The sequence below is a fragment of the Acomys minous genome (assembly GCF_964271855.1).
Source record: "Acomys minous genome assembly, chromosome: 7".
NCBI classification, from domain to species: Eukaryota; Metazoa; Chordata; class Mammalia; order Rodentia; family Muridae; genus Acomys; species Acomys minous.
In genome coordinates, this window is record NC_140488.1 from 70,140,646 (window position 1) to 70,160,456 (window position 19,811).

Consider the following 19,811-nt stretch of genomic DNA (forward strand, 5'->3'; position numbering starts at 1 on the left):
CTGTGTCTCATTTTCAACTTATAACCATTAATTTTAAGTGAGCTCTTAGCTGTGTTGGACATATGTTTGACTGTGTGTTCCTAGTGAACTCTTCAGAATGACTATTTGGAATCTCCTCTCCTTTCAAATCTCTAGCTTTCTCCCCCGACCCCCATTCTCATCTGCTCCCTGCAATCCTAAGAGGATGTCTCATGGCTGTGTCTCCCAGCTCCTGTGCCTCCTGGAGAACACAGCTTGTTTTCCCTGTGATATACAAAGTGTGCCTGCTCAAGGCCAATCTCCCTACCTGTACACTAGGTGCCACTCCTTTGCCTGTTCCAGATCACTCTCCAGCTACTCTCTCCTCTCCTTCCTGAATAATCAGTGTTCTACCATCTCTGCTGCATGCCTACTGTCCTATCAGGAGAGACCTCTCTTGAGCTCACTGCTCAGGCTGTGACACTTCCCTGCCTCTGTGCACAGCAGAACTGCTCAAAAGCATTTCTCCCACTAGCTGTCTCTAACGGACCGCTTGCCATCCTCTTTTTAACTCATTCCAATATAGCTTTAGTCTCCACTATTCCAATGAACTATTCCCACAATGTTCCAGGGATCCCTATTTTAGTAAATCCAATGGTGTTTGAACAGTTGTCCCAGCAATGATGGAAATGCTCTATACCTGTTCTGCTTAATTCTATAGACACTAACCAACACATGTGGTTACTGAGGGCCCAGTATGATCAAAAAGCTGGATTTTACATGAGATCATTTTTTTTCTGAGACAGGGTTTCTCTGTGTAGCCCTGGATGTACTGGACTCACTCTGTAGACCAGGCCAGCCTCAAACCCACAGCTATCTGCCTGCCTCTGACTTCCTGAGTGCTGGGCTCAAAGGCGTGCACCACCACACCCGACTAAAGTAGATTTTAATTAACTCAAAATTAAGCAATCGCATGTAACTACTGATTATTGTACCCAATACCTTAGATCTACAAATCAAATTACTCCCAACTCTGTATTTCTTTTTTTAAAGGATTTATTTATTTATTTTATGTATAAGAGTGCTCTATTTGCATGTATACCTGCAGGCCAGAAGAGGGCATCAGATCACCTTATAGATGGTTATGAGCCACCATGTGGTGGCTGGGAATTGAACTCAGGATCCCCTAGAAGAGCACCCAGTGCTCTTAACCGCTGAGCCATCTCTCCAGCCCCCAACTGTTACGGGACCTTTGATCCAATTGTGATCCCTGAGACTGAACTGTAAATCCCTGTTTCTTGTGGTTGAGCTCTTATACATCTTTAATCCAAGAACTTCCCGTTTATTGTAAACAGGTGATTAAGGTGTAGTTCAGCCAGCCTTACACGCACCTATAATCCAAGAGTTATTTGTATGCAGAATTTAATAAAGTTAGCCCTAGGTCAAGAGGTGGAGCAAGAAGCCAGCTGACAGGGATTAAAGAGTAGGAGGGACTTTGAGTTGAGGGGTATTTAAGACAGCCTGTAGAAGTAGAAGAGGTCTTGGTCTTTGGCTTTAACTTTAGCTCTTGGGATTTTAGCTTGAGCTCTTTAGCTCTTGAGCTCCTCAGCTCCTTAGCTTTTGGGGCCTTGGGTTTTTTTGGCTTTTTCCTCCTGGACTGTCAGCTGAGCTAGTGAGCCTTTTGGGCCTTCTCCATTGGGACATGAGCTGAGTAGGAAGTTCAGCTGGGTACTTTCTCTGCCTCTAGGAGCTATCAGATTTTTCACAACAGCATCTGCATCCTAAGTCTTTATTGGTAAACTAGAACGATCTGGGATTTTCAGTTGAAATAACATACAATTCTGTGTTTCTAATTCAGTCTCTTTCCTGGATCTTCAGGTTCCTGTAGGCAACTGCCAAAGTTATTTCTTGCCCTCTACTTGTGAGACCCTATTCATGAAGATAGCGCTTACTTATGTCATAGGACACGGAAAAGTCGAGCTGCTGCCTAAGTAGAAGCTTCACTCCTACTGACTAGTGTTCAGAGTACTGGAAGGTACTACGCATGCCACCAGAGGAGAAGGTAGCCATCAGTATCACCACCCAGCTACAAACCATGTAACCTACAACAGTGGCCTGCCTGCAAGACATGCTGGCACAATATTAGCGCAAATGTTCTAGAAGTGACTCAATCACTTTTTGATCAGATTTAATGACTACCCCATGAGATGGACCCCATACCTGGCACTACTAAAGTGGCCAAGATCCCAAGACTAGATAGATTATGGGTCTAGGGTAAAACCTAATGCTAAAGGATCATAGGAATAAGATGACTCCAAATGATATATTGTGATACCCACAGATCAGCACCTCACTCAACCACATCAGAGAAGCTACTTCTTGCAGAAGGTGAAAATTAATAGAGATCTACAACTGGACAGTGTGTAGAGAGTGAGAGACTTTGGAGTACTCAGTCCTAAATGAAATGTCTTCACCAAAACCCTCCCGTCAAGACCCAGGGATCTAAGCAGAAGAGAACAAAGAAATATTTAAGACTCAGAGGTGATGGATGACTCCAAGGAAACAGTGCCTTCCAGACACAACAGGATGGACACACATATGAACTTAGACTGTGGCAGCATGCACAAAACCTGCACAAGTTCAAGCTAGATGGGCTCCTAATGCTAAACCAAGAAGCTATCTGCAACTGATATTCATTATCAAAGGGAAAATCTATTTTCTCCAATAGAGTACTAGCAGGTATATCAACCACCCTCTAGGGCATGCCCTGTGCCCAAGAGCAGCTGGCCAACATAAAATGAATTCAAGGGTATTTTTGTGAACATTTGTCATTTTTCTTTGTTTGGGCATCTTTGGTCTTATTGGTCTTTTGCTTGTTTGCATTGAGTTTTCTTATTTTTTTTGTGGGATTTTGTGGTTTTGGGTTTGTTTTTTGAAAGAGAGAGAAAGAACACAAAGTTGAGTGGGTATGAAGGTGGGTAGGATTGGAGAGGAGTGGTTGAAGAGGAAAAACATGATCAAAATATATTTTATGACAAGATATGCAGGGACAAAGACAGAGCAAAGATTGCGGAAATGTCCAACCAATGCCTGGCCCAACCTGAGACCCACTCCACAGAAGAGAGCCAACCCCTGACACTATTAAGGATAACATTGCAATGCTTTCAGACAGGAGCCTAGCAGAGCTGCTGTCTGAGAGGCTTCACCCAGTAGATCATGGAAACACATGCCGAGACCCACAGCCAAACACTAGACAGAGCTCAGGGAGTGCTGTAGAAGACTTGGGAGAATGATTTGAGGGAGCCAGTGGGTCAAGGACTCCACAAGAAGACCTACAGAGTCAACTAACCTGGGCCCATGGGGGCTCACAGAGACTGAACCACCAACCAAAGAACTGGTTCTAGGCCCCCTGCACATATGTTGCAGATGTGCAGCTTGGTCTTCATGTGGATCCCCCAAAAACTGGAGCCCTCTCTGACTCTGCTTCCCTTTGGATCTTGTTCCTTTAACTGGGCTTCCTTGTTTGGCTTCAGTGGAAGAGGATGCTCCTAGTTCTGCAGTGACCTAACGTGCCAGGGCAGGTTGGTATCCATGGGGGACCTCTCCTTTCTCTGAGGGGGAGAAGGAAGGAGAGGGGAGAATGCTGGAAGGAATGTGTGAATGGGGGACTGGGAGGAAAGATGGGGGGCTATGATCAGAATGTGAAGCAAATGAATAAATTAGTTAGTGGAGAAAAAAAAGAAAAATATATTGTATGAAACTTTTTTTCAAGAAAGAAAAATAAAGACTAAATGGTGGGCCACAAGGAAGAACTATAGGTAGGTGACTAATATTGCTGGAATACAGAGCACATGTCAGGCATCAGGGGGAGACAGATGAGTAATGAGGGAGGCAGGAGAGTGAACAGAGCAGGGCAGACATCAAAGTCCTGAATGCGTGTGAACAATTAAAGCAGGGACTCTGAGTGGGTCACAGTGGTATACACTTTTAATCACAGCACTCAGGAAGTAGAGGTAAGTGGATCTTTGTGAGTTTGAGGCTAGTCTGGTGTACTGAGGACCAATATCCAAAATATATAAAGAACTTAAGAAACTGATTTAAAAAACCCCAAATAATCCAATTTAGAAATGAGGTGCAGGGGACTAGAGAGATGGCTCAGAGGTTAAGAGCACTGGCTGCTCTTCCAGAGGACCTGAGTTCAATTCCTGGCAACCACATGGTGCCTTATAGCCATCTATAATGAGATCTGTTGCCCCCTTCTGGCCTGCAAGCAGAATATTATATACATAATAAATAAATCTTTTTTTTAAAAATCGGGTACAGAGCTAAACAGAGAATTCTCAATACAGGAATCTCAAATGGCTGAGAAACACTTAAATAAGTGTTCGACATTGTTAGCCACCAGGGAAATACAAATCAAAAGTACTTTGAAATTCCATCTTACACCTGTCTGAGTAACTAGATCAAAAAGACAAATGACAACTCATTCTGGCAAGAATGTGGAGCAAGGGGAACACTCCTCCATTGCTGGTGGAAGTACAAACTTGTACAGCCACTATGGAAATCAATACGGTGGTTCCACAGAAAATTGGGAATCAATCTACCTTAAGACCAGCTATACCATTCTTAGGTACATATCCAAAAGACACAGCATCCTACCATAAAGACACTTGCTCAACTAAGTTCATTGTGGCTAAATTTGTAACTGCCAGAAACTGGAAACAATCTAGATGTCCTCTAACTGAAGAATGGATAACAAAATGTGGTATATTATATAATGTATTCAGCTATTTTTTAAGAAATGACATCATGAAATTTGTAGGCAAAAAGAAAAAAAAATCATCCTGAGTAAGGTATACCAGGCCCAGAAAGACAAATATGGTATGTTCACTTATATTAGGAGCTAAGTAATGATAACCAAACTACAATCCACAAACTCAGAGGTGAGGTAAAAAGAAGGGAGGGGTCAAGGTGTGTGTGGGGGGGATACACAATCTCCCTGGAAAGGGGCAATAGAATGGATTTTGTGGGTAGACTGGGGACAGGTGGGGATAGGAGTGGGAGGGATCAGGTGGTGAGGGAAGATGGGATGGAAGGAGAGTATGGGGAGAGACAGCTGGAATTGGGGGGCCATCAGAGGTGGTATGGAAACTTCCTAGAATCTATGAAAGTGATCCTAGTTTAGCAATGGTGAATACAAAGTCTAAACTGGCCATCTCTAGTAGCCAGGCAAGGACTCCAGTGATGGGAGTGAGTTACATTTGTTTACATTGTTGGCTAAGGGGGTCCTGTGGAGATCCCTAAACAACCCAGGCTAATACTAGGACAGAGGGGCCCCATTGCCAAGGACAACATCTGCACAGACCATTGAATGTGGAGAAGTCAAGCTGGTGCCTGCATGGAGCCTTCGCCCCTATGTTCTAGTCTCTTTAGTGTGGGAAGGTACTCTGAGGCTACCAAAAGAGAAGTGTAGACACCAAGCCAGCTACAATCCCTTTGCCATACATTCTCTCTTGCCTCTGTAATATGTTAGTGCAATGATGGTGAAGAACTTGTGGGAGTAGCCAACTAATGTCTGACTTAACTTGAGGCCCATGCCATGAGACGGAGTTCATTCCTGATACTGTTTGGATGGTCAGGAACCTGAGACCGGATAGCCCACACACGTAGGGTGAAACCAAACCTGACTGGTCTAAAAAAAAATCAATGAAATGATTCCTAAGGATATTCTGCTATACTCATAGATTGGTGCCTTGTCCAGTTGTCATCAGAGAGGCTTCCTCAAGCAGCAGATGAGAGTGGATGCAGAGATCCACAGCCAGGCATTATGTGGAGAATCTAAATTGGAGGTCTCCATCAGGTCTTTTTCCTCAGAGTTTGGGGAATCTCATGGAAGATGGGGTGGAAAGATTCTAGTCGTCAAAGGGGATGGAGAACATGACCCACTGAATCAAGTAAGCAGGGCTCATATGGGCTCACAGAGACTGAAGCAGTAATCACGGGCCCTGCATGGGTCTGCAACGGGTCCTCTGCATATATATTATGACTGATAGCTTGGTGTTTGTGTGACTGAAAACTGTGGGAGAAGATGTGTCTCATATTATTTTGCCTGCTCTTGGGACTCTTTCCCCTTCTTGGGTTGTCTTGTACAGATTTGGTGTGAGAGATTTTGCCTTGTCTTATTCTACTTTGTTTCGTCATGTTCCGTTGCTGACTCTGGGAGGCCTGCTCTTTTCTGATGGGAGATGAAGTGGGAGTGGCTGTGGAGGGGAGGGGGCTGGGAGGAATGGAGGGAGGGAAAACTGGCTGGGAGGTACTGTATGAGAGAAGAGTCTATTTATTTTCAATTAAAAAAAGAAAAAAAATTTCAAGCTAAAAAAAAATCTACAAACTATTACAAAGAAATCAGCTTACTTGAGAGCTGAGCATCAATAATCATAGAAGATGAAGTTGATGTCTGTTCGTTAATTGCATCTATTTGAACCAGGGATGCATTTTTAATGTTATTTTCTTCTATCTTCAAGTTACTCTTATGTAGCAAACCTTCAATATTGGTGACTTTACAGCTAATACCACAGCCTGGTACAACCTGGAAATCTGTGCAGGTACCCAAGGTTTCAGTGTCCAGCTCCTAGTAAACAGAAACACAACACAGTAAATAAACAAACAAACAAAGATCAAATGGTATAGTAATTTTTAAAAGATTTGTTTATTTTTATTATATATACAATGTTCTGCCTGTATGTATGGCTGTGTGCCAGAAGAGGACACCAGATCTCATTACAGATGGCTGTGAGGCACCATGTGGTTGCTGGGAATTGAACTCGGAACCTTTGGAAGATCAGCCAGTGCTCTTAACCTCTGAGCCTTCTCTCCAGTCCTGGTGTAGTAATTTTTAATTAGAAATAGTATTGGTAAAAATGTAAGAAGAGAGGCACTCAAAACTTTGGGTGTAGGCACAAACTGATAGAACCATCTGTATGGATTTAGTCAGGAAAAATGAAACTGTAAGCATCATTTGATCTAGCAATTGCGCTGATATATATTTAACATTAAGACAGACTTGCAAAAGCTGACAAGAATACTCAGTGTACACTGAAGCAAACACCACTCACAGAACAGAATACAAAACAGCGAGGTATAATTGTGTTTCCTGATAGAGAAAACTCGTCTAATAAGATAAAAGCAAGGTACCAGAGACTGGCCTTTATATGGCTTTCAATGTAAAGTTTAAGATGATAAAGCAGGTGGCATGATGGCACACACCTGGAATCCTAGCACTTGAAAGATGGAAATTTGTGCAGGTACTGTAAGTTCAAGGTCTGCCTGGCTATACAGCAAGTTCCAGGCCAGCCTCAACTATGTAATGCTTTCTGTCTCAAAAGCAACAAAAAAAAACTATCCTAAGCTAAGTGCAATGGCACAGGCCATGTGGGAAACTGAGGCAGAAGCATAGTTTAAGTCCAGGAGCCAGCAAAAGCCTGGACAACATAGGAAAATCTTTGCTCTTAGAGTTAGGCTATGCTGGAGAGATGGCTTAATGGTTAAGAGCACACATGACTCTATGAGAAGACTGTAATTTGGGTCCTAATACCCACATCAGGAAGCTCAGAAATGTCACTTCATTTTGAAGGGATCCAACACCCGCCTCTGCTTCTGATATACATACATGGACAGAGAAAGACACACACACACATCAATAACTAAACTAAACTAAATTTTAAGTAAATAAATAGCAATAACAAATATGTTTGTGAACATACCAGAAATTACTTACTAAGGTTTATAAATTAAGACTCAATTAAGTTGTTTAAAATGACTAGTAATAGGAAAACAATTAACAAATTTTGAAGAGAGGAATTATGTTGGGGGAAGGGAATGAGGGTTCCTTTCATTTTTATTACATAAATTATGATACCAATACATATTACTTCTATTTAATGTTTTATGTCAAACAGGGATCAATCTGTGATAAGATCAGAATTCATTTCTTTTGTTGTTGTTGTTGTTGCTTTGTTTGTTTGTTTTGTTTTTCGAGACATGGTTTCTCTGTGTAGCCTTGGCTATCATGGACTTGCTCTGTAGACCAGGCTGGCCTCAAACTCACAGGGATCCACCTGCCTCTGCCTCCCAAGTGCTGGGATTAAAGGCGTGCACCACCACCACCCAGCTCTTTTTTATGTTCACAGTTGTCTGTGTAAAAAAAAGTAGTACATAATAATTTTTGAGAAAAAGTCATATACAATCTAGGCTGGCTTCAAGTTCACTAAGTAATGAAGATGACCTTGAATTTTTTTCCTGAGGCAAGGTTTCTCTGTGTAGCCTTGGCTGTCTTGTAGACCAGGCTGGCCTCGAACTCAGAGAAATCCACCTGCTTCTGCCTCCTAAGTGCTGAGATCAAAAGCATGTGCCATCATACCTGGCATATTTTCTTATTTAATTCAGTGTGATGGGGCTGGGAATGTAGCTCAGTTGATCTGTGGAACCAATAAAGTCAGCTTATTGGTACACACTTTTAATCCTAGCACTCTGGGCGGCAGAGGCAGATGGATTTTGGAGTTTGAGGTCAGCCTAGGCTACAGAGTGAATTCCAGGACAGCCAGGGCTTTGTTACACCAAGGAATCCTGTCTTGAAAAACCAAAAAGAGAGAAAAAAATACAATTCTCTTTAGCCTCATACTAATCATACATCAAGTATGGTCAAAGGCCAGTCCAGATGTGGTCTGCATCATTGCTACATGAAATAACAACATAAATATGAGAGATAAAAGTGTACCTGTTTGCAATATTTGGTTACAGCTGTTCCTAAAGGGTGTTCGCTGTTACTTTCTGCAGTTCCCACGATGGCCAGGATCTTACTGCGTGAGATCTTGTTACTTTCCACTAGAACCTTTACTTGATTCACCACTGGGGTTCCATGGGTAATGGTTCCAGTCTTATCAAATACCACTACCTTTACCTGGAGAAAAGTTAGAAACACAATGCACACATGTGACATCATCTTCCTCAAAATGAGAAACAGGTTTGGTTTTTTGTTTGTTTGTTTTTTTGTTTGTTTACTTACCTCTGCCTCCCAAGTGGAAACAGGCTTATTTTTAACAGACTGATGTTTTGTTTCTTAATACACTGATCTTTGGCTTCACAACTTCATCAATTGATCGTTCTCTACTCCACAGTTGAGTTTTATTCTTGTTAAACGCCTCTGATTTTGTGTTAAACAACCACCACTGATAGTTATAGGGCATTAAGAGATGTCACTGGCATCTCTAGGGAAAGCTCAAAGACTTGCACTACCAATGAATTATAGATCTATTGGAGAACAAGGGTAGTGGGCCGATGACCATAAAAGAAAATGTAAGTACTAGGCTGAAGGTAATACCAGCTGTTTGCTTGCCTTGGCTAGGTCTGGGTTAAGAACTTGAGCTATTAAGAGGAAGCTGGGGAAGCAGTTTTGAGAAAGCTAGCCCACATAGGGAAATGGAAGAATCTGGAGTTAGAGGCCATGTTCACTTCACTATGAAGCTAGAATGAGAACTGAAGGCTGAACAGCCCAGTGAACTGATATAAAAAAGGTAGTGGTGTATACCTTTGATCCCAGCACTCGGGAGACAGAGGCAGGTGGATCGCTGTGAGTTCAAGGCCAGCCTGGTCTACAAAGGGAGTCCAGGACAGCCAAGGCTACACAGAGAAAACATGTTTCGAAAAAACAAAAAACAAAACAAAACAACAACAACAACAACAACAAAACAAAAACCCCAAAAGATAGAACTAGTATTGAAAGCATCATCTGGACAAGAGAACATCTGCAGTAAAGGGTATCATGGATACAACAGAGGACAACAGAGCATGAGACTACAGACAAGATAACAGCATAAAAGTATGGTGTCAATATTAATTTCTTGATTGTGATAAATGTCCTGTGGTCACATAGTCCTTGTTCTTAGGATAGGTGCCCAACAGCTGCAGAAAAAGCAACCCTTTTTTTTAGGTTTAAAATGACTACCTTGGAGACTCAGTTGTTAAAAGCACTTGTGGTCTTGCAGAGGACCCCAGTTCAGCTCCTAGCACCCATGTTGGGCAGGTCACAACAGCCTATAACTCTAGCTTTAGGGGATCTGATACACCCTTCTGGCCTCCACAGGAACACATGTGAATATACATATGAAGGTGTACACATATGAATAAAAATAAAAGCTAATCTTTAAAAAAAATCTGTAGGGCTGGAGAGATGACTCAGTGGCTAAGAGCACTGGATGCTCTTCGAGAGACCTAGGTTTGGTTCCCAACATGTACAGAGCAGCTCACGGCTATTACTTCAGTCTCAGGGGGATTCAACACCATCTCCTGGCCTCTGCATACATGTGGTACATGAATATACATGCATGTAATACAACCAATATGCGTTCAAAAAATATATATATATATCCAAAGTTCCAGATTTGGAGCATGTGTTTAGTTAAGTAGCCTTAATTGAGGTTGAAATTAATAGCTGTGAACTGCCAGCTGGGGGCAGCAAAGGCACTGCCATTGTAGGTGCAGCTCCCATAACGTGGAGTCAGACATCAAGGTGTCAGAAGCCTGGAAGGCCTTAGCAAATTTTCCCAGGCAAGTACTGGGCACTGGTGTAATCTGAGATGGGTTTGAACTACAATGGTTCTCAACTCAGGGTCTGTTCTGAGGGAATGGCTGAGGGAGTAGTATTAGAGATTTTAAATAATTAAGGCAGATCTGAAGAACCAACACCACAGCTTTCCTACTTCAGCCCTCAGGGTAGTCCCAGAAAAGGCTCAGCCTATGAACCATAGGCAAAGAACTAAGAACCCTGTTTCTCAGTAGAGTGTGACCGCATGTTTGATAGTACAGTTTTTAGTTCTGAAGACTCTTACCTTATGAGCCATCTCCAGCGGCTCCCCACCTTTTATAAGTATGCCGTTCTGAGCACCTACTCCTGTGCCCACCATCACAGCGGTTGGAGTGGCTAGTCCCAGGGAACAGGGACATGCTATACACAGAACTGTGATAGAGGCTTGGAAAGCAAAGCGTATTATGGTTTCAGTTCGGGAGATGCTTCTATTGTAGCCCTTTAGAAGAAAGATATGCACTTTGGTTATTCATTTACTGTTAGAGCTGTTCAAAACAAGACAAACAAAGCTCAACCCTGTTTAAATAAAACCAGTGTCAAAGTCACACACCCTACCTAGCTACTTACATATATTCTTCTTACTAATGATGAAGGTTTTTTTTTATTTATAAGCATGAAAAAAATCGGGGACAGAATTGGTTAACAATAGTCCTAAAGTCAAAAATCTCACTTTTGATGGTTCCAGAGTTATGAACTATGAAGAAAAATAAAGAAAAAAGAACCCTACAATTTCTCCATATCTAGAAGAACTATTAGCAACTTTCATGAATAACATGAGACATAATTCTTAATAAATTTGGCTTTGAACAAATTCTTATTCTCTGAACCTGAGGCCACAGATTGGACGTTCACACCCAGTTTTAAAGAAAATAACTTAAATATTCACTTTAGAGAACAAAGGTTGGAGCCAGCAAGATGGCTCAGCAGATAAAAGTGCTTGCTGTGCAACCTCATAACCTCAGTCCAATTCCAAGGGATTACAGTGGAGACAAAACAAACTCTTGAAAGTTGTCCTCTGTCCTCCACACATGTGCAGCAGCACACATGTTCAGCATTCACATACATCCATCACATTCACATATCACACACACACACACAGTGAAAGAAATAAAGATTAAAATTTTTAAAAGAGGCTCAGTGGTTAGGAGCACTTACTACTCTTGCAGAAGGCCCAAGTTCAGTTCCCAGACCCCACATCTGGCAACTCCCATCTGCCTGGAAGTACAGCTTCAAGGGATCTGATGCACTCTTCCGGTCTCCATGGCCACTTGTACTCACATGCATATTTCCACATAGGGATCACACAATTATCAATAATTACAGATAAGGTTTTAAAATGTGTTTAAAAGAGAAAGTTAGAAGGAGTTTTCATAAATAGCTAAGCTTACCCTTTCATATATGTCATATATGAATGTTTTCACATATGTTGTGTGCCCTTACTGACCACTGGGAACTCAAATCTTTTAACTTAGGCATTATTTCCTCTACTTCTCCACTGACAAAAAGAGAAGTTGAGTTTAAGTTCATATGTCTAAAGTGAGGGATCACTGGATCTAGAGTTGACAAAATGAAGCTCAATCCCTTTGTGACTTCTGGTCTAATCAAGAATGGCAAATGGCATCTCAATGCACCTTCTCATACTTGGAGGAAGACCAAGTCATCCCCTCTTTCTTTCCAAGGATCTGAGACAGGAGTATAATGTCCTATCTATGCTCATTCAAAAGGATGCTGAAGTTTATGCTCCGAGGATACTACAGAGCCCAGCAGACTGGCAAAATGGCCTAGGCGTACAGAAAGAACTATGTCATCTACAATGAATGAGTGCAGTGAGAAAAGGCTAATGGCACAACTGTCCATCCATGTGGACATCCACCTCAGCAAGGTGGTGATCACTGGGCTAAAGCTAGACAAAGACTACAAAAAAAAAATCCTGGAAAGGAAAAGGCAAGCCTCGACAAGTACAAAAGGAGATACGAAGAAACAACTGAGAAGAGACAGGAGTAGGGAATCTCATGGACAATTTTCATTAAGAAATGCTTAAGTAAAATAATAAAGTGAACACCACCCAGATCTACTTTACTACATTACAGAGCCATGCTTTAGAAAGCATCAAAGAACTCGATAAGTAGGCACTAATACTACAGCTTTATAAACATTAATCCTAAGCCGAGTGTGGTGGCACACGCCTTTAATACCAGCACTCAGGAGACAGAGGCAGGCAGATCGCAGTGAGCTCGAGGCTACAAAGCAAGCCCAGAACAGCCTAGGCTACACAGAGAAACCCTGTCTTGAAAAACCAATAAACAAACAGACATGAGGGATTCTTTGGAGGCTAAAGAGATGGCTGAGCAGTTAAGAGTGCTGACTGTTTCCCCCCCCCCCCCCCCCGCAAGGCCCTAGGTTTGAGTAACAGCACCCACATGTTGGCTCAGATTCCTAGAGCACACATGATGGCTCATAGTCATCTCCAACTACAGTTTAGGGGACCCAATACCCTTTTCTGGTGCCCACAGGTACTAGTCACACACACTATGTGTAGATATACAAACAGGCAAAATAACAAATAGATGGGTTGCTTGGTTGGTTGGTTGGTTGGTTGGTTGGTTGGTTAATTAAAATGTATTCTTTAATACCTTATCTTAGCTGGCTGTAATGATACACCCTGGAATCCCAATACTTGTGAGGCAGAGGCAGGAGACCCAGGAGCTCAAGGTTATTCCTGGTAGCACAGCAAGTTCAAGGCCAGGAGACTCCGTGTCATATACAACACACAAATGTATGTTATCCTATTCAACCTTCACAAGAAGTCACACAAAATGAGCATTCTTAAAATGTTACCACCAGCTAGGCATGTTGGCCTATACCTTTAGTGCTAGCACTCAGGAGACAGAGACAGGCAGAAGTTCAGGGCTAGCCTGGTCTACATAGAGAAATCCAGGCTGGTTAAGGGGTACAAAGTGAAAGTCCGTCTCAAAAAAAAAGTAAAAAGTAAAAAACAAATCACATACTATTCAAACAAGCACATTGAAATACTATTCTGTCCTACCTTAACAGCACACACATACTGTATATAGTAGCAGCAGTTGTGTATAACCCCTGTTTTTTTTTTTTTATTAAACTGTGTTTCCAAAGTGTAAAAGTGTGATGACGGCAATTTAGATATGACAGAGAGATGCCATATATTCTTCTTCTAAGTGAAAAATGAAGGTTCCTGATTATAAGGACAGAAATCATATGCTAAGTTTACTAAGATATATAAATATTCTATTCACAAAAATGTAAAGGACAAAAATGGAAAATTGTGCTGGTTTGGCTGTTATACCTCAAAACTGCACAGGTCACAAGCACAGTGCATGATAGTGCTTGGTTACAATGGAAAAAACATTCGATCTGTGTACAAGTGTCTGTATAGGGGCTGAAGATGTCATGTACAATGTTATCCGTGGTTTCTGCTATCCATGGGGGCTTGTAAAATATATTCCCAAAGTAGGAGGGAGGGACTTTTATAATGGGAATTACTTCTTTAGTTTTGTCTTCTCCCCTCTCTTCTTCCTTTCATTTTCTCTCTTTCCTTCTTCCTTTCTTTCTTTCTTTCTTTTCTTTTTTTTTTTTTTTGATACTGGAGACAAACTCAGGGCCTAACAAAATGCTGAGCAGCACTCTACCACTAAGCTACACTCTTAGCCAATACTGCTCATTTTCAAAATTTGTTTGTTCATTGTTGTTTTGGTTTGGTTTGGTTTGGTTTTTCGACATAGCCTTGGCTGTTTTGGACTCACTTTGTTGACCAGGCTGGCCTCAAACTAACGGTGATCCATCTGCCTCTGCCTCCCAAGTGCTGGGATTAAAGGTGTGTGCCACCATGCCTGGCACGTTTATTTTTTTGAGATAAGGTTTCACCATTCAACCCTGGCTGGCCTGGTACTCACAGAGGTTGGCCCCAAGCTCAGAGGCCTGTCTGATTTTGCCTCCTGAGTGCTAGGATTAAAGGCGTGCATCATCACAGCTTGCTCACAAACATTTAGTTTTCTTATGTTTGTGTGTCTGAGCGTGGGTATGGGAAGGTGAGTGCAGGCATTCTCAGAAGCCAGAGGCATCAAATTCTGCTGTAGCTGGAGTTACAGATGGGTGCGATGTGCCCAACATGGGTGCTAGGAATGGAACTTGGGCCTTCTGCAAGAGCAGTACGTACTGTTAACTGCTGAACCACTTCTCCAGTCACAAAGTGTTCTACATACAGTCAAGAGTTGTTGCAAGTCACTTACAGGAAAGTAGGTTTCCACAATTTCAAAATTTTGAAATCCAATTATAATCCACACCAAGAGGGTAGCAATGGAAACCAAGACGATAAATGGAACGAAGTAGCCACTCAGTCGGTCTGCAAACTGCTGGATTGGAGCCTAGGATTTAGAATCAGGACAGTGATGAGCATCTTGATCTTTTTGCTAACACTGAATACAGAGTATATTTGTTAGTTAGCACAGACAGAAATTTTTTAAATAAACTTTACATAAATGCAACTAGAATTAATCAGAGGAAAATACACAACAAGATTCATATGCTTTAATAAAAATACATCTGCTGGGCTGGAAAGATGGCTCAGTGGTTAAGAGGACTGGCTTCTCTTCCAGAGGTCCTGAGTTCAATTCCCAGCAACCACATGGCGGCTCACAACCATCTATACTGAGATCGGGTGCCCTCTTCTGGTGTGCAGGTGTACATGCAGGCAGAGAATTGTATACATAATAAATAAAATAACAAACAGACAAACAAATAATTAAATCTTAAAAAAAAAACTCTGCTTCTTCTAGGGGACTGGGCTACCTTTGATGTTTGTGCCTCCTCTACAAGTTTGACGATTTGAGAAAGGGTTGTGTCTGCTCCAACATGGGTGGCTCGGATAAGGAGGGATCCATTCTGGTTAATGGAACCTGCAATCACTGTGCTGCCAGGTTTCTTAGCCACAGGCATTGCCTCCCCTGAAGAAGAGGGAAGAAGAATCAGAGAACAAAAATGATCACTATCCTCTTGAAACATACACTTATTCATTCACTGTCAACAATACTAGAAAGGACAGTCTTCCCAAACTAGAATCTGGACACTTGCAAAGGGAAAAGATACTCACCTTTTTTTCTCATCTAAAAAACACAGGGCTCTTTAGACTAAAAGAGCTTACCACGTTAGCTCTTGTTGATAGACACGTTTGGAGCTTCATTCTGCTTCTGGATCAGAAGCTCTCTGGGGGCATTTCAAATGTGGGAGGGAATTTCTCTCTTTTATAGTAATTGATGGAGCTTGGTGTTGCTACAACTGCTTAGTAGGCCAGGGTCAGTGTCACTAAATTGTAGTACGTAGCACAAGACACAGAACTAAACAATTCAAACTGGCAACATCAAACTACTATAGTCCTGAAGTAATAAATAAACAGCACCTCTGCTAGGACTACCAGAAGTAGGAGAGGTATTCTTCTGATTCTAATCCACACTAGCCTCTGTTAGCCAAGCTGATTTCTAAATATCTTGCAGCCCTGCTTTCTTTAAGCTGCCCTGATGTGGAAGACTTGGAGCTCTGGGCCAGCTCTGAGCTCATCAGCCGCTGAGGCTGGAAAACAGAATACTTATCTGCCCTGGGAAATTTGCCAAAGTCAACCTGTTCTACAAGCCGGTAAATAACTTCATTCTTGTGCATTCTAGTAATTAAGAATCTTCAGTGCGGGTGCTAGATAGATGGTTCAGCAGTTGGGAACACTTGCAGGCAGAACACACATATGCTTAAAATAAAAATCAATAAATCTTAGAAAAAGAATCTTCAATGTTCGGTCTTCAACAACATACTAAAAACATACAGTAAACCTCAGGAGACTGAAGGCAGTTTCTAAAGAACTCATATTCTTTGCTCATGATTTCTACATTTATTGGTTCTCCTTTAGTGTCTGCTTCTCATTATCACTTTGGAATCATTTCATTTTCATGTCCCGATCCTCTGACAGAACATACCTGTGATGAGGGACTCGTCTACCATAGAATATCCTTCAATCACACGGCCATCCACTGGAAATTTGCCTCCTGGAATGACTTTAATGATATCGCCACGTTGTACAAGCTCCACATCCACTTGCTCTTCACTGAACAGGAGTTAGCATAAAAAGTGTCATGCCATAGCATCTGCTTCTACACACACACACGATTTAGAAATCATGCCAATGGCTCCGGAATTATTACCAACAAAAACTAGGTCCAACATTTATACTAGCAACAACTATATTAGTTTTGCTCACTGGTGGTAATGAACAAAGTCTTGGCCCCAAAGCAAGCACTCTAAATATTTATTCAATAATCACTGAGTTAAGTGAAAGCTAAAAAAAAAAAAAAATAGTGCCATAGTCAGGCATAATAGCATACACCAGTAATCACAGCACTTGGGAAGTGGAGGCAGGAGGATTGAGTTTAAAGTCACCCTGGGGAATGCAGTGAGTTTGAGGTCAGCCTACGTTACATGAGACCCTCAGTAGCTATACATAATTGATGCCAGGTATACTTTGTATCTTTTTAACTAGAATAGTTCCTTCATTCTTTCCTTTCTTCTTCCTTTAGTTGGAGGAGGAATCACTAGGAGAAAAAGAAGCAAGCACTCAGTGGGAGAGCACTTGCCTGATATGGATTTCAAATTGTTTCCTAACCAGAGAAATCCTAGAGCAGATTTGTCAAAAGATGAGGAAGGTGAGAGGTTGGCCCAGGTACCTCTCAAAGCCACGAGCCCCCTGCTTCAGCTTCAGAAGTGGTGGAATTACAGGTATGTACCACCACACATGGCTTGAATATGTCCCTTTTTTGTTTTCTTGAGACAGGGTTTCTCTGTGTGGCTTTGGCTGTCCTGGAACTCGCTCTGTATAGACCAGGCTGTCCTCAAACTCACAGAGATCCAACAGCTTGGTCTACAGAGTAAGTCCAGGACAGACAAGGCTACACAGAGAAACCTTGTCTCAAAAAGTTAAAAAAAAAAAAGAAAAGAAAAGAAAAGGTCTTTCAGCTAGGCATGGTGACTCGTGCCTTTAATCCCAACACTCAGAAGGCAGAGGCAGGATAATCTCTGTGAGTTCCAGGCCAGCCTGGTCTACAAAGTGAGTCCAGGACAGCCAGGAATGTTACACAGAGAAACCCTGTCTCTAAAAACAAAAACAAAACAGAAGAAGGAGGAGGAGGAGAAGGAGGGAAAAGAAAAGAAAGAAAAAATGAGGATAACTGTTAAATTTGAGAGCCACATTATGTGGGAGTTACGACATTCCTTACCTCTGAATACATTTCAAAAAATGTCCATAAAAGAGCACCAGTAAGCTGGCTTAGCGTGTAAGGGTGCTTGTTGCTAAGCCAAACAATTTGAGTGCTATCCCTAGGGCCCACATGGTAGCTAGAGAAAGTCCCACAAGCTGTCCTCCACCTCCATACATGTACCATGGCATATGTGTACCCGCCACAATAAATTAATGTAACAGAATGTTTAAAACAAGTTACATAACAAAATAAAAATAAATACCTCAGGAGGAGATTTTCAGAGTTAAGAGTTACAATAGTTGCTTCTGTCGCTTGTAGTGAAATCAGCTTTGCAAGAGCCTCTGAGGTTTTGCCCTATAAATTAAAACACAGTAACAATGCTGAAGAAAGTGTTCAAACCTTAAAGATATAGTAATCTTTTAACATTCACTCAAAGATCAGCTTAAGAAAAACATTTGATCAGAAGAAAATTATATTGGAATAGTAATAATATAATTTGCAAAAAACATTTAAAAAGCACTAGGTATAATTTATAAAGAAATACAAATTATTAGAAAAATATCAGGAATCAAATTCATACATGAGCAAAAAAAAAATCACATGAATAAGTAGATCACTCAAGAGGGAATATAAATCTTCAATATATGAGGAAATGTTTATCCAGACTACTAATACAAGAAACTCAAACTAAAATCACCTTGTAATTCCATTTTACATCTGCCAATTTAGCAAGGATTTAGATAAGAGGTGATGCTGAAGACATTGTAGTAGGAATTACTTTGCTGACAGACCCTAACTGGTAAAATTTCTTATAGCTTATAGCATGGGACCATGGAAAGATTTATGCCCTTTCAGACAGCAAGTATATCCTTTCTACTTATTCCTAAGGTACTCAGCTCAGAGGAAATGACTATTAGACATGATTGTGTGCAGTGTAGGATTATCTTTTTTTTAAAAATGGAAGAAACGTAATTAAGAAAAAAACTAGAATGGTTTAGTAATTGAGAGCACGTGGCAGAACTAGCAAGCGACTGTCTGGACTGTACACAGGGAAAAACTGCAGTGCTCAGGGTACTGAGGGGCACACAGATTATGCTTTCAACTCTGTGAAACATAAAGTTACACAGAACAGGATTAGAAGCTGACTTTAGCACAGCAGAAGAGCATGAATGGACTTTGACAGACTGTTTTAAGTCACAAGGCCAAATCAATTTTCATTTAACAATGTGATATAAGTATTTCTCAAAAAGCACCATGGGTATACTCACCCTTGGCAGTAATATAAATGTGATACACTTACTGAAGAAATATCTAAAATACATAAAACAAGGCATATTTCTAATATGTGACCTAGAAAATATTAAGGTCTTTGACTGATCCAGTATTTAAACAAATGTTATGCTTTCTTACTTTACCTTTGCTATATGTTCCAACCATCGGCCTAGTGCAATAAACACAAACAGCATAGGAGGCGTATCAAAGAAGGTAATAGGGTTCACTCCGGCTCTCTCATACATTGCGACCAGGAGAATAACCAGAGAGTAGGCAAACGCGATGGTGGTTGCCAACACAATCAGCACATCCATATTTGCTGTCTTATGCCTAAGAGCTTTGTAAGCCTGGATGTAGAAGTACCAGCCTCCACAAAACTGTAACAGAAAAGTGATAATTACTGAATTTCCCAAACCTGAAATTCATATATATACCTAAGTAAGCTCAGTATAAAGTATCACTGTTTACTTCCTTTGCCATTTAACTAATCCATAAACCCTATGTTATAGAGCCTCATATGTAGTCCAGGTTGGCCTTGAACTCGACAAGATCTTCCTGCTTGTTTCCCAACTCCTGAGATTACAGGCATGCACCACCCCACCTAGGTGGGGCAAGTTTGCATTTTAGCAGATGTGCAGAAGAAGGGCTTCACATAGCTGTGCAAGACA

At 41.4% G+C, this 19,811-nt stretch overlaps 1 protein-coding gene across 4 annotated transcripts in view; it reads right to left on the reverse strand.

Annotated features, from left to right (window-relative positions):
• ATP7A (ATPase copper transporting alpha) overlaps nucleotides 1-19,811 on the reverse strand; it is a 117,997-nt gene that overhangs the window by 14,138 nt on the left and 84,048 nt on the right. For 3 of the 4 annotated variants that reach the window (XM_084789861.1, XM_084789863.1, XM_084789860.1), the window contains 8 exons: nucleotides 19,287-19,520; nucleotides 18,134-18,225; nucleotides 16,597-16,724; nucleotides 15,425-15,579; nucleotides 14,866-15,000; nucleotides 10,845-11,039; nucleotides 8,735-8,917; nucleotides 6,373-6,589 (listed from right to left, as the gene is read on the reverse strand). In XM_084789861.1, the coding sequence (XP_084645987.1) occupies nucleotides 6,373-6,589; nucleotides 8,735-8,917; nucleotides 10,845-11,039; nucleotides 14,866-15,000; nucleotides 15,425-15,579; nucleotides 16,597-16,724; nucleotides 18,134-18,225; nucleotides 19,287-19,520 (1,339 nt within the window). Of the gene's footprint in view, nucleotides 1-6,372; nucleotides 6,590-8,734; nucleotides 8,918-10,838; nucleotides 11,040-14,865; nucleotides 15,001-15,424; nucleotides 15,580-16,596; nucleotides 16,725-18,133; nucleotides 18,226-19,286; nucleotides 19,521-19,811 lie in introns of all 4 variants that reach the window. The other variant, XM_084789862.1, reaches the window with a different exon arrangement.